The sequence below is a fragment of the Acomys minous genome (assembly GCF_964271855.1).
Source record: "Acomys minous genome assembly, chromosome: 19".
NCBI classification, from domain to species: Eukaryota; Metazoa; Chordata; class Mammalia; order Rodentia; family Muridae; genus Acomys; species Acomys minous.
The window spans coordinates 39,905,997-39,933,282 of record NC_140499.1 but is presented as its reverse complement, the minus strand read 5'-3'; the positions used below and the strand labels follow the sequence as shown (position 1 = coordinate 39,933,282).

The window sequence follows — 27,286 nt, the reverse complement described above, 5'->3', positions numbered from 1 at the left end:
GAGTGCTGGGATTAAATGTGTGCTCTACCACACCCAGCCATAGTAATTTTTGAGAATAGTGTACTCTTAGTTCTTGATAGTGCCAGGGGAGGCATTTAAACAACATTTTAATATTTTTCTTCTTTCTTACAAAGCCTGCCTATTGGCTGCACTTAGACTCAGTGGAGCACTGACAGCCATTGTTTGTGCAGTGAACTTAGAAAGTCTCTTTTGCTTGTCTTTTTCTCTTACCCACCATTAAAAAAAAAAAAAAAGATTTACTTATTTATTACATATGCAGTGTTCTGCTTAAATGTATGCCTGCATACCACTAGAGGGCACCAGATCACATTATAGATGGCTATGGCAATTCCCACGTGGTTGCTGGGAATTGAACTCAGGACCTCTGGAAGAACAGTCAGTTCTCTTAACCACTGAGCCATCTCTCCAGCCCTTACCCACCATTCTTTTCCCACCATTGAAAGCTCTTGATCGTTCTTGTATTTTCCTGAGCGGTGTCTGAACAGGTGTCACAGAAAAGGAAAAAAAAAATGCTTGTATACAAATGCTTTATTCTGAACCACAGCTTTTCTTGATTTACATAGCTTGTAAACTGGAAGCATTTGCTGTTTACTGAGTGAATCATTAAGATTCAGTGATGGAAGAAAGTAGTCACAACCTGTGCTCCAGCCTCCCTTTACCTTGTCCAAAGGGAGACATATGAAATCGGTTATTTAGTGTCCAAGTGTGAAACAAAGGCAGAAACTCAACAGTTCTCAGCTCACTCCTGAACATTCTTATGTCAGATTTGCTTCAGTATTCTTCTGTTGCTATGTTAATTTTCGGTTGCTGGGAAAGAAGAAAGTGCTTTTATTTTGAGTAGATCACAAATTTTCATGGCTACACACACACACACACACACACACACACACACACACACACACACACACAGTGTCTTCCCAACGTTAGCCCCCTGCCTCAGCTTCCTGAGTGCTAGGATTTCAGACCTCACCACAACACAGCTCTAAAAGAAAAATGGTAAAAAGGCGTGGTAGCGCATACCTTTAATCCCAGCACTCAGGGAGGCAGAGGCAGGTGGATTGCTGTGAGTTTGAGGCTAGCCTGGTCTACAAAGCAAGTCCAGGATAGTCAAGGCTACACAGAGAAACCCTGTCTCAAAAACAACAACAACAACAAAATAGTCTTTTTTAGTAAATGTTCTGTCTCATAACTATGTCTCTTAGCTCTTCAGATGGTTCCTTCATAGACCAGTACCATCATGTGTTTCTTCTGTGTTTTTCCAAAGATATTTATTTATAGATTTAGTTATTTTATTTTATGTCCACTACTGTTCCTATGTTTGTCCGTACACCGAATCAGTGACGGATGCCCTTTGCGGGCAACCATAGCTATAGTGTATTCGCAAGGACATTGACTGTGTCATGTCCAGAAGACACTGTTTCCTAACACTCATATGCAACCTCTGGCCCTTCAGTTCATTTTCCCTGGCCTTGGAGGGGTGATTGAAAAAGTAATTGACATTCAGGGTAATTACTGATGATTAAGGGCTGCTCTGCTGTCCTTTTGTCACTTGTTTCTGGTTATTTTGTACACTCTTTGTTCCTTTCTTATCATGCTACAGATCTCTTTTGGGATTAAATGATTTCTTTAGAATGCTTTGATTTTTTTTTTTTATTTTTTATTTTCTGCATTTTCTAGCCACTTTTGTTTTGGTTTTACAGTATCCCTATGTAAAACATCCTGTAGTAATGCTAGGCTGTGCTAAGGAGACAACAACTTAACTTAGATTTCATTGAAAACTCAAGTGGTGGGTCACACCTGAGAGGTTAGGGCAGTAGGGTCACATGTTCAAGATTGTGCCTGGCCAATATGTCCAGTAAACTTCGAACCCCTACCCAGATCTAGCCAATGGACAGGACGTTCTTCACAGTTGAGTGGAGAGTGGGGACTGACTTTCATATGAACTCTGGTGCCCCATATTTGACCACGTCCCCTGGGTGGGGAGGCCTGGTGGCACTCAGAGGAAGGATAGCAGGCTACCAAGAAGAGACTTGATACCCTATGAGCATATACAGGGAGAAGAAGTCCCCCTCAGTCACAGTCATAGGGGAGGAGAGTAAGGGAAAATGGGAGGGAGGGAGGAATGGGAGGATACAAGGGTGGGATAACCATTGAGATGCAAGATTGTGCCTGGCTAGTTTGAGACCAAACACCTGAACAAAGCCAAAACCCAAAGCCCTAAATAACAATGACACCCTAAAGTAAACAGACAAATCTAACATATTTGTTTCACTCCCCATTATTTTCTGTTTTTATATCAGATTATATCTTTTTTACTACTATACTTTTTATATTATATATTCCTTAACAAATTATTGTTGCTAACATTTTAATAGTTTATCTTAAAAAATATTTATGTGTGTGTGTGTGTGTGTGTGTGTGTGTGTGTGTGTGTGTGTATTTTGTTTTGTTTTTTTGAGACAGTGTCTCTACATATCCCTGAAATTCATATGATACCAGGCTGGCCTCGAACTCACAGAGATCTACCTGCCTTTGCTGCCTTAGTGCTGGGATTAAAGACAAGCAACTCCAGGCCTGGCAAAATTTATTTTATTTTAAAATTGTGTGTGTGTGTGTGTGTGTGTGTGTGTGTGTGTGTGTGTGTGTCTGTGTGTCTTTGTGTTGTGGGATATGTGCATGTGAGTGCCACTGGCCACAGAGGCCATCAGTGTTGGATCTTCCTGGAGCTGGTGGTTCTGAACTGCCCAACTCTGGTGCGAGGAACTGAGCTGAAGTCCTTTGGAAGACCAAACATGCTTTTTTTAAAACTTTAAATTTTTCTTGTAAGAATATCAATAATTTGTATACTTCATAATATCATTCAATATTAAAATATCCTGCATTTGTCCATGTATTTTTATCATTGAGTTTTATTATTTATTTGTTTATTTATTTTAGTTTTTGTGGAGGACAATGCCTTATGTAGCTGAGGCTGTTTTCAAGCTCACTGTCCGGGCTTATAAGCATGCATTATCATACCCAGCTTTGCTTTTATTAGCAACTTTTCTGTGATGCTGGGGTTGAAGCTAGGATCTCACATGTGCCAGGCAGTCACTGTACCCCTGAGCCACATCCTCCACCCTGTGCATGAATTGCTCTTGTGTCCTTTCCTTTGAGATCCCATAAACACCTTTAGTAATTCTAGAAAGAAAGGTTTGGTAGTTGTGATGTTTTGGATAAGAATAACCCCATAAACCGGGGATAGTGGTTCATGCCTTTAATCCTAACTCTTAGGGAGGCAGAGGCAGGTGGATCTCTGTAAGTGTGAGGGCAGTATGGTCTACAAACCCAGTCCAGGACAGTTAAAGTGACACGGAGAAACCATGTCTCGAAAAACAAACAAATAGACAAAAAGGATGACTCCATAGGTTTGTGTGTTTGAATGCTTAGTCCTTGAAAGGATTGCAGGGATTAAGAAGTGCAGCCTTAGCTGGGCTTTGTGGCCTATGCCTTTAATCCCAGCACTCGGGAGGCAGAGGCAAGCTCATTGCTGGAAGTTCGAGACCAGCCTGGTCTACAAAGTGAGTCTAGGACAGCCAGGGCTAAAGAGAGAAACACTGTCATGAAAAACTTAAAAAAAAAAAAAAAAAAGAAAGAAAGAAAGAAAGAAAGAAGGAAAAGAAATGCAGTTGGAGGAAGTGTGTCACTGGGTGTTGGTCTTTGAGGTTTCAGAAGTTGAAGCCAATCTCTCTCTCTATGTGAATATTAAGATGTAGCTCTCAACTGCGTCTTCAGTACCATTTCTGCCATCATGCTCCCCACCATGATGATAGTGAACTGTAAGCAGGCTCCCAATTAAATGTTTTATTTGACTAGCGTTGCCTCGGCCGTGGTGTCTCTTCAGCAGCAGAGCAGTAGCTCAGACAGCAGTGCTGGGCTTCCTCAGCCTGATTTGGATCTAACTGAGGTCATCCTCGAGTCTGAAGGACGTCTTTGTTGGATAAAGTATTCATGGTTGGTACAATTTCGCTTCCTAAATTTAGCTCTTTTAACCTATTATTTCATCGCCTTCAGACTGCTAAGGTTTCCGCCGAGCTGTAGGCTGCCAGATTTAGTGAAATGTCTCCAAATGATCATCCATAATAGGCTTCTTTCTTCTGCTGCGTTCAGGGTTCTCTTTCTGTCTTTCGTTTTTGAAATTTTGGTTATATCTTACTACATATAGTCTTATTGGTTGACTCTGACTAGAGACCTTTGACCTTTGTCTACTTATATTTGAAAATTCTTGATTTGAAAAGTTTTATGCTAATATTTCCCTTTCTTCTCTCCCTCCCACTTTCCTTTCTTTTAAGACAGGGTCTCATTATGTCACCCTGGTTCTCCTGGAATTTACTATATAGACTAGGATGGCCTTAGAGTTACAAGAACTCCCCGGCCTTTGCCTCTCCACAGCCTGGATTAATGGTGTGTACTTCCTCACCCAGCTAGAATTTCCTTAGATAAGTTTCTGGGCTCTTTACCTCTCTGCTTTGCCTCTTTAACTCTGAATATTTACTCATTAGCTACTGTCCTGTTAAACTTTCTTTGTTTCTTTACAATCTTTTTTTCTTCTCACTTTATAAGTTCAGTGAAGCTGTCTATGAATTTACGAACTCTCTCTCTCTTTCTCTCTCTCTCTATTCTGCTATTTCATATTTTCATTGTGTTTTTCCAGTTTGTAAATTTTATTATTTTAAAATAATTTAAATCTTCATTTAAATTCTCATTTTAGTCATTTATTATTTTCCTTATTTCATTGAGTTACTTCTCTATTTCTCTTGAAGTTCACTGAGTTTCAGGGTGTCCTTGTTAGGTAATTCACAGGTCTCTACTTCTTTAGATTGGCTACTGGTGGGCTTTTGCTGCTGTTGTTGTTGTTTTTTGATTGTTCTGTTGGCAGTGTCCTGCTTCCCTGGTGGTTTTTGATGCGTATGGCCATACATTAGTATCTACATGCTTAAAGAACTTATTTTGCCTCTTAGAGATCCTGGGCAGGTTGTCTGGTGTGGTCGGGTGTCTAAGTGGGCTTGCTACTGGAGTCCTTATACAGGCAGATGTGGTACAGGTTGGTCAGCAGGGTTGGTCTGGCATCTGGTCCTCAGGCTTGGAGCTAAAGCTCCAATTCAGTGGCTTGGTGTGGGTGTTGGACTTGAGACCCAGGTCCGTGAGGATAGTTTTAGAGCTCAAATCCCTAGGGCTTGATCTGGGCATTGGAGCAGTATAAGCCTTAGTACTGTTGGGACCCATCCAGAGCTTGCTGGGGTCAATCTTCCAGGCTTGTTAAGTGCATGGGCCTGAATTCACAAGCCAAGTCGGAGCCTAGGGTAAAGAAGCTTGCCTGGCACCAGAGTGGCACGTGGGGGCCAGTTTATGTCATTGGCACAGAGTTTGAAGTCGTAGGACCTTCTCAGATGTGAGTTAGTGGTAGAAGCAGAGTCTACCGCTTGTTTCCTCTATCTTCTCTGTGAAGGGCAGCTCCGGGCTCTGCTGCCTACGGTTTGGAGAAGGATGAGATCACTAATATGGAGCTTCCTCCTACCCTCTTTGTCTTAGGCTTTTTTTTTTTTTCTTTCTGTGATGAGACACCATGGCCATGGCAGCTTTTACAAGAGACAACATTTATTTGGGGCTGGCTTTCAGTTCGGAGGTTTAGTCCATTATCTTTATGGTGGGAAGCATGGCGGCACCCAGGCAGACACGGTGCTGGAGAGGAAGCCGAGAGTTCTGCATCGGGATTCCCCCAAGCAGCAGGAAAAGACAGAGACCCTGCGTCCGGCTTTAAGTACTTGAAACCCCAAAGCCCACCTTCAGTGACACGCTTTCTCCCACAAGGCCACACCTACTTCAGCGAGGTCACACCTCCTAATTAATTGTGCTACTCCCTCTGAGCCTATAAGGGCCATTTTCATTTCAAGTCACAACACTTTGGAACGTGACTTTCCTTATATCTATGCTACACTGAGGTGCTGCAATCTTTCATTTGACTTTGTAAGTCTTGGAAATTTATTTTCATATATTGATAGTTCAATTTGGTTTATTTTGGGTTAGTCAGAAAGCAAAATCTTAAAATAGTGTGTGTGTGTGTGTGTTGTGTGTGTGTGTTGCATCTGTATAGAGGCTAGAGATTGGCATCTAGCATCTCCAATCACTCTCCATCTTATATTTTGAGACAAGGCCTCTCAGTATGTGCTTGACTAAGTGAACTCTTTCCTCAGACCCTATTACACCATCTTGATAAGTCTTTAATGGCCGAATATTTTTCCACTTTATAGACGTACTGTAATTTAACCATATTAATTGGTAATTAGGTTGCTTTCAATCCTAGTCAAACAAATGCAGTGAATAACACGGTATTTGAGATCTTGAACAAGCCCAAGAATGGTTTTAAGATTTTTAGAAACAATATTGCTGAGTCAATACATGTTCTGACTAGTTTTAAATCCGCTTGACCCAAGCTAGAGGGAGGAGCCTCAATTGAGAAGATGCCTACATAATATCAGGTACTAGGCAAGCTTGTGAGGCATTTTCTTAAATTAACCATTGATGGGGGAGGGCCCAGTCCCTTGTGTGCAGTGCCACTCTTGGGCTGGTGGTCCTGGGTTGTATAAGAAAGCAGGCCGAGCAAGCCATAGAAGCAAGGTAGTAAGCAGCACTCCTCAATGCCATCCTCATTTCTTCCTCCTGCCTCCAGATTTCTGTCCAGTTTTAGTTCTTGCCTTGGCTTCCCATAATGGAATTATAAGCCAAATAAACCTTTCCTCCCTAAGTTGATTTTCATGGTGCTCTTTCATCACAGCCGTAGCACTGCTAACTGAGACTATACATTTGCAACTTTGGTAAGGATTGGTAAATCGGTCTCTGCAGAGTCTGAACAAGGTTTCTTCCCATGGGAAATGTGTTGTTACATGTGGTGATCTCTCCATAGCTGAATCTTGCTTTTCTCCTACTAACTATGGGTTGCTTGATAAATTTATATATTTTTATATCGTTAAAGTTTTTTTTCCTACTTTTGCTGTGCTGAGGATTAAACCCAAGGCTTTGTGCACAGTAGACAAGCACACCCTTATCTAGCTAATTTCTTTACACATTATTATATCACATTGTATTTAATAAGCATATTAATAATAATTATGGTTTGGGTGTAGTTTGTCTGAAGAGCCAAAGCTCATACTGATATTTGAATGCCATTGTGGCAGTGTTTCAAGTCAGGCTTTTAAGAGGTAATTAGATTATTAAGAGATTAGTATTATCCTTATGGGACTAAGTTCTTGCTTTAGTCTAGTGGGACTAAGTTGGTTACAGTAAAAGAAGATGGTTACAAAGCCAGTCCACCCTCCTTACTTTGTGCATTTGTCATGTGCCTACTTGTCCTTTGTTTTCTCTCTTGAGTAAAGCACCTGGAGCTTTCAATGGTACTTTACTTTTAGACATCACCACTTCCAGAAAATTGAGCCCAAATACACTGACTGACCTTTCTTCCTTAATCCCTCCTTCCCTTCCTTCCTTCCTCCCCACCCCCAATCTTTATTTCTTAGTTTTTGTCTTGTATCCCAGGCTTGTAAATGTTGTTTTTATTTCTTCTGAGAAGGGGATGAGATGAGAGCTGTACCCAAGCTTTATGAGCACATGGCTTGGGCTGCACTCAGAGAGTTTCTATCTGATTATCCTTAGGCCTAGGCCTGGAAGCTTCTAGTCTCCATACATTCTAATCTTCTGTAAGCCTGGACCTTGAAGGCTTCCGCTTCCAGCCTCTGTCTGCTAACCTAGGCCTAGAGTGTCTTCAGCCTCCAAGGCATACTGCTGAGTAAGCTCACCCTTTCTATTTCTTTCTGAACTCTGGCTGGCTGGTTCAACTCAGCTGTTCTGGCTAAAAACTCCTCTCCAAGCTGACTGATTCAAATTGGCTTCTCTCCACTTCTCACTGAATTGCTCTACTTGGAAAAACTGCCTCTGAACTCCACAAACTGAACTGTACTGTACTCTTAAACTCTAGTGTATTGTCTCCACGAATTCTCTTTCTCTCTGTGCTGCTCTTAATTTAGCTTCTCTTTCCTGTCTGTTCTCGTGAGAGTTGGGTGTATCCTATGTCTGACTCATTGTGGCAAATCTTCCTCGGATTCTCTGTCACTTTGTCTGCCCCTCGATTAGATGTCATTGTTTGGGATTAAAGGCATGTATTGAACTCAAGCCAGAGGGAATAAATGTATATTCTATCCAGAGGAATTAGGATATGTATTCCAGCGAGAAGGATTAAAGGCGTATACTAAGAGAGTGTCTGTATTTTGGATGGATCGCATAGACCTAGGTTTTTGAATGTGATCCTGTACCAGACTGGCCATGCTGTGGATTAAAATTCCCCTACACAGGCTGGCCGCAAACTTGCTGATGGTGATCTTGAACTCCTGATCGTATTGCTTACCCCCAACCCCCCCCCCCCGCCCCAGATTGTAGGTGTGTGCCGCTATGCTCAGCCTCTAAACTCTTATTCTATATAAACAGTTGACAAACTGCTGATAGACTCTTATTCTATATAAGTAGTCGACAGACTGCTGATAAACTCTATAAGTAGTTGACAAGCTGCTGATAAACTCTTATTCAATTAAGCAGTTGAGAAGCAGCTTATCCCAGGTGATAAGCTCCATTTACTTACTGGAGAAGAGGGAAGTAGAGGCAAGAAGGCAGGATGAATTGCGGGAATCTGAGTCATCTGTCCTCTGGGGAGCATACCCCCTTTTTTGAGATTAAACATTAGGCACCCTTATGTCTGGAGGAATAGGTCGCAAATCATTGGCTCATTTATTTTATGCATCGGTGAGTGCCTCTGAGGTTTGTGTACATGTGGGTTTATGGAGACCGGAGGAGGTCATTGAACGTCCTGCTCTATCACTCTGCATCTTAATCTCTTGAGACGGAGTCACTCCTGAACCTGGAGTGAGGCTGGTGCCCAGCAAGTTCCAGGGACCCTCCTGGCTTGTCCCACCACCACCACTGCTTGGGGAACAGGCAGGTACGGTCGTGCGCAGCTTTTTACGTGAGGGCTGGGATCCAAACTCAGGTCCTTGTTCTTGCGAAGCACACGCTCTTACCCACTGAGCCATCCCCAGCCCTCAAATGATCAGTTTAGAGACAGTATGAATCACCAACCTTCCTTCAGATGCCAGAACTGCAGGGCAGCGCAGGCGTTCCGTGTTATTAGATGTGGTTGAATATGTTCATAACGAGCTAGAGTTCAACACGAACGTCTACTGAGAATTCAACATCTAAATTCATGGTCACCGTTGCTTTGGGCGTCAGTTTTTCACTGTGGTCTTAATATTAAGTGCCTTCTTTTAAGAGTCCGGTCCACTCCGGATGCGAAGATAGGAAGGGAGAACTCATAATCCGGGAGTCTGGGCTTTCCTAATGACGCTGTAGGACTAACAGGGTGCTCCTTCACACATTATCTCTTCCTCCTCACCTATCCTTGCCCCCTTTTATTCAGAACTTCACAGAGCTTAGGAGTGATATCCTTGAAGTTGTATATTTTTGGATCAAATCCCAGCACTGTTGCTTTGACCGTAGGTTGATTTAAAATCTTTCTGTGCTTTAGTTTTTCCACAGGTGAGACATGGATAACAGTCATGCCTAACTTTGGCATAGTTGTAAAGACTATTTCATTTGTAAAACATGGTACTGTTGCACACTGAAGTACTTTAACAGTACTAGGTAAAAGAGATCATTTTCTTAAGTTCAGTGAACGAACAAGTAACAAATTAGTAAAACCTCAGGCACAAGCTGAGGCTGACTTTTGCATTCAAGATAGTTGCCAAACAGGACCAGTGAGATGGCACCACAGGTAAAGGCAGCTGTCACCAAGGCCGGAAACATTAGTTCAATCTCTGGGAGTCACATGGTGGGCCTTGCACATTGTCACCCACATAAGTAGACAAATACAAACATGTAATACATTTAAAAAAATACATTTTCCAAACAAATTTGACCATATATTTCAACTTTAGTTTTGTCAGCAGGAGGCAAACAAAACAAACAAACAAACAAAAACAAAAAACAAGGCTAGATATATGCAAGAAAAAGTTCTCTAATTCTAAACAAGGGACTTCAAAAAGACACTCTGTTTTAGAAAGGGAACTTAGAATGTTCTGGAAAACAAACACCACAAACAAAACCCACCTATTTTCTTTCAGATTTTATAAACTGTAAGGAAATCACCATTCAAAGCTTTGGTGCCACAGGATGGTACCCATCAAAATTTCAGCGTGGACACAGGATAGCCTCTGTGTTCCACCTCTCCCTGATGACTCGTTGACAGTTAGTGGCTATGGAGGGAGGGGAAATAATTTTCTCTAGTGGTGTAGCCACTGGTTAAGTTTCCCGAACTCCAGTGAATGCCCCTCCCACCACAACACCCATGCTCATGCAAACAACCCTATTTAACTCAATGGAACACACACACACACACACACACACACACACACACACACACAGTGGCGGAGGGAGGGAGGAAGGACAGGAGGAGAAGAAGAAGACAGGGTTCAGTGGGAATGGAAGGGAAGATAAGAGGGGAATGTGGTAAATTTAAAAACATTATATACCTGTATGGACATGTAAAAGAGTAACACACACACACACACACACACACACACACACACACACACACACAGAGCCCTCACAAACAAAAATTCTGGGTAGATATGGAACCGTAGCGATATATTCATAATTTCATCACTCCGGGGCCTGAAAGAAACATACTACGAGTTTGAGGCGGGTTGGACTGCAAAATGAGTGCTGGGCCAGTCAGGGCTACTGTATGACCTTATCTGGGCCTGAGTGTGTATAATGTTAAAGAAGCTGTACTTTTGGCGTATAGAGTACTCACTGCAAGCTTGGAAAAATCTCTAGATGACATTTAGTTTGCACAAATCGCCTCTGGTATTGTAGAAGATAAGTTTTTCCTTTTTTTGGATAAATTGATTACTTTTGAGTACAGAGATTCTCACTCCTGAAATCAGAAGGCAATGTCCTTCTTATAAGCCCCCTCAGCCCCCACACTCACACTGGTGAGTGAGGACAATAAACTAGAAAGACCAACTTATGCAGAGCCAGAGAGACGAGGAGGCAGCCTGTCTGCAAAGGCTCAGGAAATTGTCCTGAGACGCAGCGATGAAATGGATTCAGAAGGCAGAGGAAAACACTTCTTGCACACAGGAGTAAACTGGTGGCTTACCATCCTGTTTCCATTCTAAATATCCTTAAACATCAAGGATGAAATGCAGACCTCTCAGGCTTACAGAAACCTAGGTTGTGTTCCACGCATCATCACTAAAAAAAGGCTCCATTTTAAGCAGAAAGAAGTGATGCCCAGGAGAAGGCGGACTCAGAGAGAAGTCACAGAGAAGAGGCAAGGGGGTGTGTGGGACAGTGGATGCAACTGGAGATGATTCTAAGTGAGCTCAGTCTCCAAGGGACAAATATCAAGCTTTCTTTCATTGGCCAGCATCGGACTTCATAGATGCATAAAGTCACATAAACAGATAACTAAACAGCAGGAGTGAAACTACCTAGGGAAATAAAGAAGTCCCATGGGACAGGGAGGGGAGAAAGGAGGAATGGCCGGGCAGCGAAGGGTGCTGGGTAGGCTCAAAGCGCTTTACATACTTGCATGAAAATGGCCTATGTAACCTGTATAGTAGTAGAGAGAAACAGAAGCAAAGAAGCTGGAAAGCAGAGAGAAAGAGAAGTAATGGAGATTGAAGAATGGGAGAATTTGGAAGTAAAAGCACATGTCAGCTGCGGAAAATAATGATGCGTCTTCAGTGGGAAATAGTGACATAGGCTGGAAAAGCAAACGTGGCTAATATGTTGAAAGGCTCTTCCACAGTTTGGGAAGAAGTTAAAGATATTGATTATTTAAACTTTGATAATTGCATGTTGAACTTCAACAGAAAAATAGCTAGCTTCCTGGCTAGCACAGCTTAGATGAAATGAGAAACTTAACCAAGATGGTAATATGGAAAACAAAAATCACAGGCCAATCTTCCTGAGGAACACATATGTAAACACCATAAGCAACGTACGAACAGGGCAAATTCAGTAAAGTATAAAAAGTGATACGATCTGACTGGGTTGGATTTATTTTGGAAATTGAAGCTAGAAAATTCACATGAACAGATTAACAGAAATATTCCCGAATCATTTTATTAGATGCAGAGAGAGTATTATACTGTTTAATATCAAATTGTGCAAAAAGTAAAAACAAATAAAAAAATTAGAAGAGATCTTCTTAACAGTTTAAAGGATATTTATAAATAGCTTGCAACAAAGCACTTTGCCAACATGATGACCACTATTCTGTGAAATACTATATTACATAATTAATGGCGTATTGTACCTCCCCCCCAATAACATTATTTTGTGGACATTTTTTCTATAAATTTACAAGTTCTTTGCAAACACAATTGATAATGTCCACACAGCAATCAATGCTTATTGGTCAATAGTGAATATTCAGTGTTCTTATTTTTCTGGGTCATAAAAAATGTTGTAGTAGATATTGGCAGTGCTCCAGTGCTTACAGAGTTTTACTGGAGCATGCATAAAATAATATGATGTAAAAAATAATATGGGGCAAGTCATTTCACAGTATCCAGTGTGGAGAAAAGCCCCCAAAACTATGCAGGCCAGAATTCTGTGATCTGCAGTATTGTTCAAACTGGTTATATTACGGTTATTATTAGTAGTTATTTCTATTGTTTCTGCCAGTACTCTTTACTTTTGGAGGGGAAAAAGGAGTTTTCAGACTAAAGAAATAAAGTTACAGTGAGCTGGGATGTTACTCCGTGTGGACTGCTTGCCTACGATGCTCAAGGTCCTGGCTTCATTCTCCAGCACTTCAGGAAACGTCTTTGTGTATTCCTTTTGAGTATGAATCAAATTATTGAAACGAAAGGTATTGCCTGTTTCGAGCTATAATTTTATTTATTTATTTATTTATTTATTTATTTATTTGTGTACATGGGTGTGTGTGCGCCACAGGACACGCGTGGAAATCAGAGGAAAGCTTGGCGAGGTTGTTTTTTTTCTTTCTGCCTTCACATGGCTTCGGGAAGCCTACGCTATCAGGTGTGCGTAGTAAAAGCAGCTGCCGCCACTAAGCCATCTTTCTAGCCAACTAGCTCTTATTTTAAACCAGTTGTTTCTGTTGTAGGATCCGCACGGCCTGGGAGAGTTGAGTGAATCGCATTGCCCAGCTGAGTCGCAGCACGTTAAGCCGGTGATTGCGTTAAAGAAAACACAGCAGAAGCGTGGGCCTTAGTGATGTCTCCCGAGGGCCTTAAGGAACCGAACAAAGCGCCCTTTTAGTTATTTCCCTGCGTATACCTAGTTGGGAGAGGAAGGGCTGTGGAATCGCGCTCTTTGCAGAGCTGGTGCTTGCAAATCAGAGGCATAAAGGAACAGATTGACACTGGGGAAGGGCCCCTGCTGGGTGGCTTGGGGATCCCAGTGGCAGGCCTGACCTAGAACTGCACCCTTCCCACTCCTACACCCCCTGTGTAATCCCGTTGCCTTAAAATTAAGGGAGAAATGAGAGAGGTACAGGTTTCTTTGAAGTCTTAGCTTTTCCCTGGATTTGGTTCGAATCATCAGGTTTTGGCGATACCTGTGCGCAGCAATCCTCACGCTGAACGTTTCTTGCCTTATGCACGTTACTGTCAGATACTATTAGCGCTGCCTTTTATCTCCCAGCAAGGCCCGAGGAGAAGTGCAGTCAGCGCCTTTCAGTCAGAATCCCGTGGGCTTTCAGTGTTATTTAAATTTATAATTAGGATTGGATGGATTGAGAGACTAGCAGCGGTTTGCCTAATGCCTACCGAAGGGCTCCAGAGAGCGAGCATCTCAGTGACTGCCAGGCCCACTTGCCCGCCCTCCCTTCCTTTCTTCTTGCTATCTTTTCTCCCTCCTTCCACTCGTTCTTACATTTTTTCTTCTTCTTCCTTTTAAGATAAGGAACAAGCTCGGGGAGACACTAGCCTGAGTGAACCCTTAGAGGCAGGACCTGGCCGCACTCTGGTCTTTTGGCTTCTGAAGCAGGCTGGTGTTTCCCATGCCCTTGAATTTCTGCCTACAGCCTTGTGTCCCATTGCCCCAAGCTGACCTTTCTGTAGTCCTGATCTATCAGCTTGGCAAAGGAACTGTCTATATCCAGCTGAGACTGGTATCTGAGTGGTCTGTGTGGCACTTCTTGGGCTCCAATAATATATAGTTTTAAAGATGTAGATGTAGAGGAATGGGAACGGGAATTTTTTTTTTTTCAGAGGAGTGATGCCAGAAGGCAGTAGCTTTGGTTGTAGAAGTTACAGGAAAGAAGGGGGTGGAGATGCTAGTCAAAGGGCAGGAGATGAGTTCATCCACATTAATATATAATAGATATTAGTGTGTATATGTGTGTGTATGTGTGTATGTATATATACACACACAATGGTTAAGAGTACTGCTTGCTGTTCTAAAGGAGCTGGTTTGAGACCCAGCACCCACATGAGAGCTCACAATGATTGTAGTTTTAGTTCCAGGGGCTCTAACACCCTCTTCCGGTCTCCTCAGGCATCAGACAAACACCCGGTGCACATCCATACATTGCAAGCAAAACACTCATACATGTAAAATATAAATAAATATATAAAAATTTAAAATATATAAAATACATCATCATTATCGTCATTATCATCATCATCATTGTCATCATCATGATGATGTATGTGGTGGGCACTTGCATGCCATGGCATGCATGTGGGTCCTAGGGACTGAACTTAGGGTGTCAGGTCTGGCAGCAGGTTCATGACATGTTGAGGCATCTCACTACCCACATTTAAAAAAATGTCTACTCTTCATCACCCCAAAGGTCTCTTGTATAAGCTTGTGAACTATAGTCCTTGGCTGGAACAGATTTGTACTGTCTTATAGAACGTGTTAAAGCAGTATTGTACATTTAAAGACAGCTATAAAAAAAAAAACTCTAAACCTAAAGATAAGAGGTGGGTGGGGGTGGGGTGGCAAGCTAGCTTCAGGTGTGCTTGTTCTCAACAGGACTTCGGTTTCCCTCTGTTTTAGAGTCATACTCAAGTGCACTTCCCCTGTGTTCAGAGACAGTGGCTCTAAGCTCTAGACTCCGAGGCTCACGTTTGCACAACGTCAAGTTCAAAAGAAACCAGTTTTTTTTGTGTGTGTGTTATACATATATGTTAGGCCTATCTGACTCAGTGGTCTAGGACAGGCCATGAGAATTTCTTGTATTATGCCCCCAAGGATGCCCGTATTGCCTGGCCCAAGGAACATACCACCTAAATCGAGCCCATAGCACCTATTTTTTTTTTTTTTTTGATGAACTGGGAGGAGTTTCTCAGCAGGAAACACAGGTAATGGGGAGTGTTCACATGCCCATAATTTCTTAGGCAGGCTTAATTACATAGGTAAGGTGTGGAAGGGTTTTCTTTTTTATCTATAGAGTTTAAAATATTTAACAAGTGATTATTAGTCCAAATGTTTTGTTTTCTTAGTTAAAAGTGCCATCTTTGCAGTTCATATATGTATTTGGTATTGGTGTAAGCCTTGTTTTCTGACTGTCTTTATATTGACGGTTTTGGCCATATAAATAAAAATAAAAGTTGTGAAAGCAATAGGTTTATGCATGGAGCCACATGCTTGTAAGTCCAGCTCTTGGGAGGCAGAGGCAAGTGAATTGTGAGTGTGTTAGTTTTGCCAATGTGACACACCTTATAATCAGGGGGAAGAGACTCAGCACGGGATTTGTCTAGATTACTTTGGTCTGTGGATATCTTTGTTGGGTCTTTTTTGATTGCCTAAATTGATGTAGGAGACTCAGCCTGAAGTTAGGCATTAATTGCCCCTACCTGGCTGTAGATCCTCAACTGTGTAAAAACACTAGAGAAAGCTAGCTGAGTACTAAGCATTTATTTCCCTGCTTTTGGTGGTGGATGTCCTGGGACCAGCAGCTTCAAGCTCCTGTCACCTTGACTTCCTCAAAGTAATGGACTGTAACTTGGAATTGTGACCTAAAATAAGCCCTTCTTTCCTAAGTTGCTTTTGCTCAGGGCTTTTTATCACAGCAATAGAAACAAAGTTAAGACAGTGAGGTTGAAGTCAGCCTGGACTATGTAGTGAGTTGGTCTCACTAAAAAAGGAAACAAAACAGAAGCAACAGCAAACAAACAAAACAAAAGAACCCACCAACCCCCAAATTGCACATTAACCTTGCTTTCAAGCAGAACTTGCTTTAATAACTGCTGGTTATTCTTGATATTCTTTTAAGTTAGTACCTTTGTGAGTCACTGTAAGGATCAGAAATTTATGCATTCTGGTGAGATGGCTCTTTGGGTAAATGCACTTGCTGCCAAGCTTGATGACCTGAGTTCAGTGTCCAGTCCTCACATTGTGGAAGGAAAGAACCAACTCTTGATACTTGTGTTCATGACTTCCATATCCTCTGGCACGCATGCACTCACACAAATAAATAAACACTAACAATAAGTAAATAGATAAATAAATAGATAGATAGATAGATAGACATAATGATGACAAAATAAATCAATGTAGGGACCTATAGTGATGACTGGATGGTTAAACACACTGTCTGCTCTTCCCGAGGACCTGGGTTTGATTCCCAGCATTCACAGCCATCTGTAACCCTATTCCAGGGAATCCAGTGCTCCCTTTTGGCCTCTGAGGGCACCAGGCGCACATGTGATATATAGACATACATGCAGAAAAAAATACTCAAAAATTAAAACACATATACGACAAACAAATACATAATATACATAAAATAAATAAATTTACATAGTCTATTACATGCAAATGTGTTTAGACAGAGTTCTGGATATAGCATGGACATTACATAGGCTCCTTAGATGTAGGATATTTTATAAGATGTAAAATAAGGTTTTAAAAATGACACTCATTTTAAAAGCATCTTGGATTTTTCTAGGTGCATTACAAGTGCATTTCACAGTGCTCATACAAATAGGATCATAGAGAATTAGAAAAATCTCTGGGCTGCTGAAGGTGGGTTTCAGCCAATTTGATTAGTTGGCTGTGTTATCTTGCAAGTTACACTGTTTTCTGGGCCTTGGTTTCCTCTTGGCTTCCTAAGAAGTTTGTCTTAGCTGATGTTTGCCATCCCCTTCAGTTGCCTTCCTTTAGCGAGTAGCACCTCTTCTAAATCTAGTTGGAACTAAAGGTGTGTGTGTGTGTGTGTGTACATGTGTATGTATTTGTGTGTGTGTGTACACATGTGCACATGTACACACGTGCTTATACATGTGTAGGCCAGAGGTCAACCTCAAGTGTTTCTTGGGTGCTGTCTACCTTGTGTTTTGAGGCAGGGTCTCTTACTAGCCTGGAGCTCACCTAGTAGGTGAGTGAACCCCATTGTCCTTCTACCTCTGCTTTCTCAGCCCTGGGATTATAAGTGTCCTGCCACCACACCTTATTATTATTGTTGTTGTTGTTATTGTTGTTATTTCTAATGTAGCTTCTGGGGCTTGAACTCATGCTTGGACAACAAGCACTTTACAGGCTTCACCAGTAAGACTTGAGGAGCTGGGTTATGTTCAGTTCTCCTCATGCCGTGTGAATCCACTTGAGTCATTAGGACAAAATACCGTTGACAAGGTGACTTACAGATAATAAAAGTTCATTTCTTGCAGTTCTGGAGGAAAGGAATTCCAGGATCAAGTCAGACTTGGTGTCTAGTGACGGCCCTCTTCTAGTTTCAGACTGCTGACTTCTTGCTGTATCTGCACATGGTGTATGCAGTAGGCTAGCTCTTATGCCTCTTACGTAAAAGGGATCCGGCTGCTTAAGAGATGGCTCAGGGGTAAAGAGCGCTGGCTGTTCTTCCAAAGCCTTGAGTTCAATTCATAGCAATCACATGGTGGCTCATAACCATCTATAATGAGATCTTGTGCCCTCTTCTGGCATACAGGCACACATGCAGGCAGGATACTAAATAAATAAATAAATAAATAAATAAATAAATAAATCTTTTTAAAAAGCCATTAAAAAAAAAAAGGATAGGCATCCCAAGGAAGGTGTAATGGAGGTGCCCCCTCCCCTCTGCAATTGGCACCGGATACACCTAAACACCAAATTCTCAATACAAAGGAGATTTATTACCCTGGAGAGGCAAGCAAGGATTGAGGGGTGAAAAAGCTGCAAAGGCAGACAGCAAGCACCAGTAACAACAGCAAAGAGCAAGCAAGCAGCAGCAGGTGTTTTCTTTTGCAGGAGTGGGCTTTTAAGGCGAAAAGGAAGGAGTCTACGCTAGGATCAGTTGGTGAGTCCTGATTGGACACGTTAGCCAAATAGTAAATTTAGATTGCTGGACCCTGGTGTTTAGTCTCAGGGATGAATGAGTCAGTAACCAAACAAGGCAATAGACATTGGGGGCTAGCTTTAGGAATGTAATCTTAGGGGTATTAGCAAGTGAGAGAAGGGTAAAAGGCAAAACCTGTTGATGCCATGCTTTCCATGCTCAGGTCCTGTGTTTGCCATGCTTGGGCCAGCTAGAGCCCTTTAGAGGGTAGAACCACAAGGCTTCACCTCCTGAAGCCATCATTAAAGATTTCAGCAGATGAACTTGGGGGATACAGATGTTGAGATCACAGCACACATCTGTGGCTGGAGTACGTCAACAAGGGCTTCCTTACAACTCCAGTGGCTAATTCTTTATGCTGGAAAGAGAGGGAACCGAGTAAAAGCTGTTTACTTTTTTTTGAGGCTGTTCTTGATTGTCAGCTTGACACACATGGGAACCTGAACCAAGGAGTTGCCTTTATCAGACTGGCCTAGGGCATTTTCTTGATTGCTGACTGATGGAGGGTCTAGCCTCTGTGGGTAGGTAATGTCACCCCTAGGCCCCGGGTTTTTGTAAGGAAGCTAGTCAGCTGAGCAAAAGCAACGCAGTAAGCAGCATTCTTCTGTGGTCTCTGCTTAAGTTCCTGTCACTAGGTTCCCACCTTGGCTTTTCTTCATGATGGACAATAGCATGTAAGCTCAGATGAAATAAATCCTTTCCTCCACAAGTTGGTTTTGGTGTTTAATCACAGCAACAGAGAAGCAGACTTTGCCATGTTCTTATCTTGGAAAACTTAGCATCTGTTTCAGCTGTTTTTACTGTTATAAAGGAGTCACCGAACCCAGCATATTAGCTGTAATCCTCATGAATTTGCAGAACACATCACACACACACACACACACACACACACACACACACACACCCCTATTTTTTTTTACTTCTCATTTTGGACAAGATTTCACTATGTACCCTAGGCTGATCTTGAACCCAGTACCCTCCAGCCTGCTGCAGCCCTCCAAGTGCTGGGATTACAGGCAGGCCCTCTCATGCCTGACCATAGGACATATTTGAAACCTTCGCAACCTGTAACAACCCTGTTTCTAATGGCCTATCACTGTGAGAAACTTGCATTTGGAATCTGAAGATATGGTTGAAGGGTGTGTTTCTGCCTTTTCCTTGCAGCACAAACAAATCAATCTCTCTAATAGCATCTTCTTTGCTGTGGTAGAAGGTGATAACAGTACCTGACGCAGAAGATTAAAACAGCATGGGTGTGAAGCCTGCTCATGTACCAGCTTTGCTAAGTAGAAACACCTTAGCATTTCCTTACACTTTTAGAACCTTCTTCCTTGGATCAGCAATGGGCGTAGTGGGCAACATCTGATCATACCAAATAAAAACCATAAGATCGAGTTAGCAAGAGGAAACAAGCATGAATACAGATAAGGTCTTCTTTTTAATTCCATGTGCATTAATGTGTTTATACTATAAGTTACACATATGCTTTTTGTAAGGGAGAGGTACTACTGTTAATTATTAAAAATTATGTTCTTGGAAAAAGGTAGTGTCCTTATTAATACAGAGGACTTCAAAATTGTATATTTAGGTAAAATGCTGTTAAAAAGTAGTTATTCTAGGAGAGAGGCATACAACAAGGGAGATGATACGAGAATGGGGAAGAAAATGAGTGAATGTCAGTCATTGAAATTTTGAAAAAATTCATAACATGTCTAATTGTGTTTTGCTTATTTACCTGTAGTGCTGGATATTAAATCCAGGGCCCAGTACTTCTAAACACGTGCTCTATTTATGAGCTATGCTCTCTGCCTTTTACTACATTATTTATATAACTAAAAATACTTGGAAAAGGCATCCCTTTATAATATGAAATGTTGGGTTTGGAGGACAAAGGTAGGGTCATTTCTGTAGCCAGCCATTATCTATCATGCCACATGGTGTTCTGACTCCCTCAGCCTTAAGGAAAAGGAAGCTCATTCTAAGTTGGCGAGGATGAGGTTAAAAGAAGGGGCGGGGGAGGGCATTCAGGCTTGTGTGGAGAGGCAAGTCGGCTGCGTCTAGATAGATGCCCTTTGTGGAAGTTTAAGGAGAAACTCTGACCAAAGCTCTAGGAGCCTCCACTAGCTGTCCCAGTGACAGAAAATACGGTTGAGAGTTTACTTTTTTCATTAAGCTACTGACTTCATCCTGGGGTTCATTTGCAAATCTCTTGGCTGTTCCAATAGGACAGATGACAAAAACTGTTTCCCACCTGTAGGTTTTGCTTCTTTTCAAGCTTGCTTGGCTTTTTCTAGCTTTGTTGTTCCGACAGAAAGGAGGTTGGAATTCTGAAAAGTCACTAGCCAAATCTTGTGGACAAAGGGGGTCTTGTTCAGGGTTATGCATGACGGCTTTTTGCAGTTTCATCCGTCAGCTCAGATCACTGCATTTCTGGTCTTCCCTCTTTGCAGAGATGGGACTCTGCAGATACTGGGATTCCATTGTGCTGGATGCCTGGCCAGCTCTAGTTACATCTGTAAGCCTGGGTGGCCCCAAGATCAGTGGCCCCAAATAAATAGCTGAGCTGAACCAAAAGAAGGCAAGGGTGCTTTGCTATGCTTTGGCCTATTATTTCATGGGCATTGTAATCATTTCTAGCTTCACATGAGTTGGTTACATAACCTACCAGGATGGAACAAAATTTCAGAGCTGAGAATGATAGCAGCTCACCTGCTAGCGAAACCTAAGGAAAGTCACCAGGACTGACTGGTAAATGTGAGTCCCGAGGGAATTCAAGTGAGGCGTGGAACACATGAACCAATTCTGAAACCTACTGAATGATAGATTTATTTCCTCAGCAGACAGCAGCAACTGAGTCCACAATGGTGCCTTTGGAAACAGTTATTGTTTGGGTACAAAAAAAAAAAAAAAAAAAAAAAAAAGGGACATTTCGGTGCTGGGCAGACTTGTGGGAAATTTGTTAGGGCCTGGAGGAGTCCTGGTGCAAATAACAGCCCTGTGTGTTTCCCCTAATGCTAGGCAACTAATGACCTTGTGCTGCCAGCGGTGAGCGTGTGGCTGCCATTTTCTTCATTTTGGTCTCATTCTGTTCCTCTTGACAGGGCAATTTCGTTTTGATGCTGTGCCAGAAATCCTCCGACAATGAGCTACTGGAATGTGGAGAAAAGGAACTGTGTGCAGTACCGCAGGCATTTTCTGGTGGACAACAGTGTGTTTCATGGTGAGCTGTCTGCTGCATTTATGTAGCTGAAACCCTGCTTTGCTTTCGGACAGTACTTTTATTGTCCTCCTCTGGATGCAGCTATGGCTCAACTGTTGTACTGAACCAAGGCTTGAGTTTACTTGCTTATGGTTAATTAACTTCAAGTTCCACTGGACCAATGACCCACAGTCGTTAGCAGTGTGAACCATCTCTACAACAGCAATGGTGTTCTCTCTTCCTGCTTCCCAGCCTTTCTACTCTTGTGGAGTCCAGTAACATACCTTTCCCATGTTTGTAACTATTTGGGGCTGGGCCTACAGGAAGTGTTCTGTAAATATTTGAGGCTCACTATTCAGCGTTTACTACCTGAATGGTGTGTGCTCTACAAAAGTCAAATGTTAAAGTGTGCCGATGACCGGCTGTTCTGGTTACTCATTAAAGAGACGGGCACTCACTTATATTGCTGTCCTTTTGGGGTTTGGAGACTTAACCTGTGCATCAGACCTCAAGAAAACATAACAGAGCAGTTTGCCTCAGTTCAGAATGTCTGCCGGGCGGCTCGCTTGCTGTAACTGAGCAGAGAGTGATCAATATTAGTCATTTTCCTGACAAATAAGAATTATCTTTTAACCATTGCCTTTGGCTCAGGTGACAGCTGCTTGTTTAGTGGCTCAGAGTCAGAGATAAGCTTTGTCCATCCTGCCATCAGGATTTGCATGAGAGAAATTTGTCTGTGAACCCCAAAGATTTCTGGGGCACTAGAATTTTGTGGAGCAGTGTCCATTGGAAACCCAGGAGAAATAGAGGGAAGTAGACGGGTTTTGGGAGACCTAGGTGTTGCCTAATTAAACATGCTATCATCTGTTTTCAACTTTCTGGGTTGATTCCTCATTGTGACAACAGATTTAATGTGTACCATTACTTTAAAATGAAGTCTGTGACAAGGGCAACCTCACATGCCCTTGGGTCCAGGAGCTGTGCCGTGCTTTTATCAAGACTCCTTGTGTGACCTGGCAGAGGGTGACTTTGTTTTACAAGTGACAGAAGGAAGTTCCAATGAAATGATGGCTGAGGCTGGGACCTTAGCTGACCTTTACATTGCATCCCCAGAGTGCCTCTTGATATTGTCATCCTGAAGAACCCTTATGGGGGGCGGGCAATGTGGGAGGGAGGTAGGGTCTTACTGCAGAAGTGAGGTCCTGCTTCCTGTCTTCTGAACCTCACCCGCGAGTGCTGCTGACTGCTCCATGTGCACACTCATGTTGTTGGCTGAGTGGTACTTTCTGTTAAAGACTTATTTGTCTCAAGAGACAGAGGTTTACTGTATTTTGCTGAAATGCTGCACATTTATTGCTCTTTTCCTTGTTTTAAATGTCTTCATCCCGAGAGCTGAGGTGCAGTAACAACTTCACTACAATATGCTTGTATATTTTATATCCCAGTTAGCGTTGTTACTATATTGTTGTCTCTATCAGTTACTTTTCTCGTATATCAAGGAAGGAATTATTTGGCTCACAGTTTGGCGGGCACAGTCCATCATTGGGGAAAGCATGGTGTCAAGAAGGGTTCCAATTATGGAGACATGAGCATGATGCAGCTGGTCACAGCATCTCCTCACGAAGAGGCAGAGATAAATGCTTGTGCTAACTCATTTTCTCCTTTCCCCCATTTGATTCATTCTGGAGCTCCAAACTCCATATTTGGGGTGAATCTTTCCTCCTCAGTTAACTCTCTGGAAACCTTCTCACAGACACACCTGAATGTATACCTCTGATTCTGTGTAGTCAAGTTGACAGTGGCAGTTAGCCATCAGAAGGAACTCTGCGGGGCCTGATCACAAGGACTGCTCTGTGGAGCCCTTTGGGAATCTTCATAATAGTTCATCCTATTTCGTGAATAGAGGAAGTAAAGGTTGGAGGTTTTGTTTTGGTTTTTTGAGACAGGGTTTCTCTGTGTTGCCTTGGTCATACTGCAACTCACTTTGTAGCACAGGCTGGCCTTGAACTCACAGAGATCTACCTGCCTCTGCCTCCCAAGTACTGGGATTACAAGCCAACCCCCCCTACCCCCCAACCCTCTGCCTTACCGCCCCCCCCACCAGTTTAAGCTTGGAGGTTTTGAAGTGGAGATTTGCTATTCAAACTCTGATCCTCAGGGCTCCACAACCCCAGTGTTTCTGTTCTTTTCAGGCTATCATTCTTTGCTAAGAGATGAGTTCTGGGTGAGTACTCTGCCCTTGACCCTAACACTGCTGAGTCCCCGTCCCCCCCCCCCCCCCAGGGGCTTGAGAGGTTCAAATTCCATTCAAGAGTCTTTGCTCTGCCATTAGCTAGTAGTGGACAACAAATTAGACAATCCTTAAGGCATGTGGGACCCTGTGAGTTTGAGGCCAGCCTGCTATACAAAGTGCATCCAGGACAACAGCTAAGGCTACACAGAGAAACCTTGTCTTGGGGGAGGAGGGATTGACTTCTGATAGGGCCAGTCATCACAACTTCTCCCCTGTGTGAAGTAAGCATTCTGGTCTTGATGGGTTATAAGGTTTTTTGTTTTTGTTTTTTCTAGTGTCTTAGATTCCTTTAAAGTATCTCTGAAGGTCACAATTTTTACATTTTCCTGAGTTTGGTGACTTTTCACCAAACACAAGATACACAAGGGGGCAGTGTAGCACTTAAAATGTGAATCGGTTACTTTTCACAAGTCAAGAATTACTTCTCAAAGGATTTGGAGATATTAAATCCTCTCAAGATTAAGAGAATCAAAGCCAGTTAGAACCTCGATTCTTTTCATTTGTAATGCAAGTAGTAGCTTTAAGAATTGATTTCTAAAGCCAGATGTGATGGTGCCGGCCTGTAATCCCAACACTCAGGGAGTCAGAGGCAGGTCAATCTCTGTGAGTTTGAGGCCATCCTGCTCTACAAAGTGCGTGCGTCCAGGACAGCAGCTAAGGCTACACAGAAGAGCTCTGTCTTGGGGGAGAAGGGGCATTGATTTCTGATAGGGTCAGTCATCATTTTGTGTTTCTTTGCCTGGAGAGATTCAGTGACTGTGGACCCAAAGACACCCTGCTCATCTGTCTGTGGGAACTCAACACTTGGCTAAGGCAGGGTCAGTGAACGTAGTGAGAATACCGTGACAGTGAATTCAGTGAGCGTGTTGGTCTATTTCGTGTTAAAGGGATGTTGTTAATAATATTTTGGAGGTTCCAGAATATGGAGATAGAGATAGAGATAGAGATAGAGATAGAGATAGAGATAGAGATAGATAGAGAGAGAGAGAGAGAGAGAGAGAGAGAGAGAGAGAGAGAGAGAGAGAGAGGAATCTCAACAGGGTAAGATGTGGTGAAGAAATGTTTATTTGGAGGGAGGGGCTTCTAGGGCGGGTGGGCTTCCTAATCAACTTTTGCTTAGCAATTTGGCTTTTTGTTTATGTTGATGACAATTCTTGTATAGCCAAATAAACCAGGATAAAGAGAGAAAAAAACCTTTACCTCACAAACAGGAAAGCACCATCCCACACATACGCCAGCCTTTTGAAATATACTCACTTGAATGCAGATGTCTTTATATTTCTTTTTCCACGAAGACTTGAGCAGCGTTCCCAGAAGACAAGAACTGCATTAAAATGAGGACTCTGTGCACTAAGATCCTCAATAAAACTTAAAAAAACATAACATCTGTGCCCATAAAGCACATCCTATATTCATTTTCTGGTTATAGTGGCAACATATTCTCAATGGAGTCGATTAGAATAATTATAGCCCAAACCAAAGAGACTGCTTAATCCAATGAATGTCTTTCTCTGCTCTGAATTGTTATCTGCTTGCTGATTAACTTTTATCAACTCCACACAAACTGGAGTCACCTTGGGAAGAGAGAACTTCAGATGAGGAATTATTTCCAGCAGACTGGCCTGTGGGCATGTCTGCAGGGCATTTTCTTGACAGATGTGGGAGGAGACAGCCTACTGTAGGCTGTGCCACTCCTAGGCAGATCTTAGTGAAGGAGCTGGGCAAGCTAGTAAGCAGTATTCCCTATGGTTTTCTCATGGATGGTTCTGGCTTGCAGGTTCCTGTCTTGAGTTCCTGCCTTGGTTTCCCTCAGTGATGGACTGTGACACGGGAGTATGCTTTTGGTCATGGTGTTTATCACAGCAACAGAAAATGAATTAGAACTCTGTTCTTTCATCTTTGTGATACTGCTGCTGCAGAAACGGGCTCGATGGAAAAGCTGCCAGATGTCTGCCAGCTGAGAGATGAGCTGGGAGATTGAATTAGTTCTATGTTCAATTGTAAGAGAAACTCAGTTAGGAATTATATGTCTTTGTAATCCCGCTCTCTCTTTTGTCCTCATTATATGTGTGTTTGCGCGCATGTGTGTGTGTGTGTGTGTGTGTGTGTGTGTGTGTGTGTGTGCGTGCGTGCATGCGTGTGTGTGTGTGTGTGTGTGTGTGTGTGTGTGTGTGTGTGTGAGAGAGAGAGAGAGAGAGAGAGAGAGAGAGAGAGAGAGAGAGAGAGAGAGAGAGAGAGAGAGAGAGAATGAATATGTGTGTGGTCCTCTCAGAGGTTAGTAGTGGCCATTGGATCCCCTAGAGCTGCAGTAACAGGCTGTTGTAAGCCATCTGAAATGGGTGCTCGGAATAGAACTCTGGCCCTCCAGAAGAGCAGCCATCAAGCATAACTGATGTGAATTATGTAACTAGACTGATTGTATCAGGAGGCTCATCATAGGTGTTTACAGGGAAACAGTGTCTTCCAGACATGCTAGGCTTGATAAACATATGAGGTCAGAGACTGTGACAGCAAAATTCAAGCCAGACAAAATCCCAGCATGGAGAAGGGGGGCCAGACAAAAGGTCTCAACTCTAACCAGAAGCTATTTGCAATCAGCACCTCCTTGGAAAGGGAAAAATCAGGTTTTCCAATGGAGTTGCACAAGGTATCCCAACCACACTTCAGGGCAGGCTCCCTACCCAGGGATAATTGGCTGACACAAAAGGACATTGTGATGTGTGTGTGTGTGTGTGTGTGATGTGTGTGTGTGTGTGTGTGTGTGTGTGTGTGTGTGTGTGTGTGTGTGTTATGTTTTTGGCTCTAGTTTTTAATTTTGATTTTTTTCTTTCAGGGAGAACATGAGTCAGATGAATAGGGAGATTGGGAGGATCTAGGAAGAGCCGGAAGCAGGGAAAGACTAGGATCAAAATATATCGTATGAAAAATTTTCAAATAGTAAAAAGCAAAAGAATTGTCTGTAACATCAGCATGTTCAAATAATACCACAATAGCTAGGCTATGCTTAATTACTACAATTTGGTTCATGGTTTCAGAACAGAAACTGAATAGAAACAGAAAATAAGTTTATATTACAGACATCAGCTACTTCATTGAACCTTGGGCATTATGTAAATAAGGAAGATCAGCAGAGGCAACCAAGACCCTCATGGAGACTGACTTTGGGGCCAGATACTCTGCTGACACCTCTGCCTGGTAGGAAGACATAGGGTGAGGGCTGAAGAGGTTCTCCCTAGCCTCCAGTGGAGACTCAGAGATGGGCCCGGAGAATGGACTGGCTGTCTAACCTCTCTAATAGGGGACAGAGCTGGGACCAGGCAGAAACACGGAACTGGCCAAATGCTGAGTGTAAACAATGGTGGAAGTG

At 42.6% G+C, this 27,286-nt stretch overlaps 1 protein-coding gene across 7 annotated transcripts in view; it reads left to right on the top strand.

Moving 5' to 3' along the window:
- The window catches only part of PLCH1 (phospholipase C eta 1), a 207,545-nt gene that overhangs the window by 7,776 nt on the left and 172,483 nt on the right, over positions 1 to 27,286 (top strand). For all 7 annotated transcript variants that reach the window (XM_084769032.1, XM_084769039.1, XM_084769038.1 and 4 more), the window contains exon 2: positions 21,529 to 21,647. In XM_084769032.1, the coding sequence (XP_084625158.1) occupies positions 21,569 to 21,647 (79 nt within the window). In that variant the 5' untranslated portion in view covers positions 21,529 to 21,568. The remainder of the gene's footprint in view (positions 1 to 21,528; positions 21,648 to 27,286) is intronic.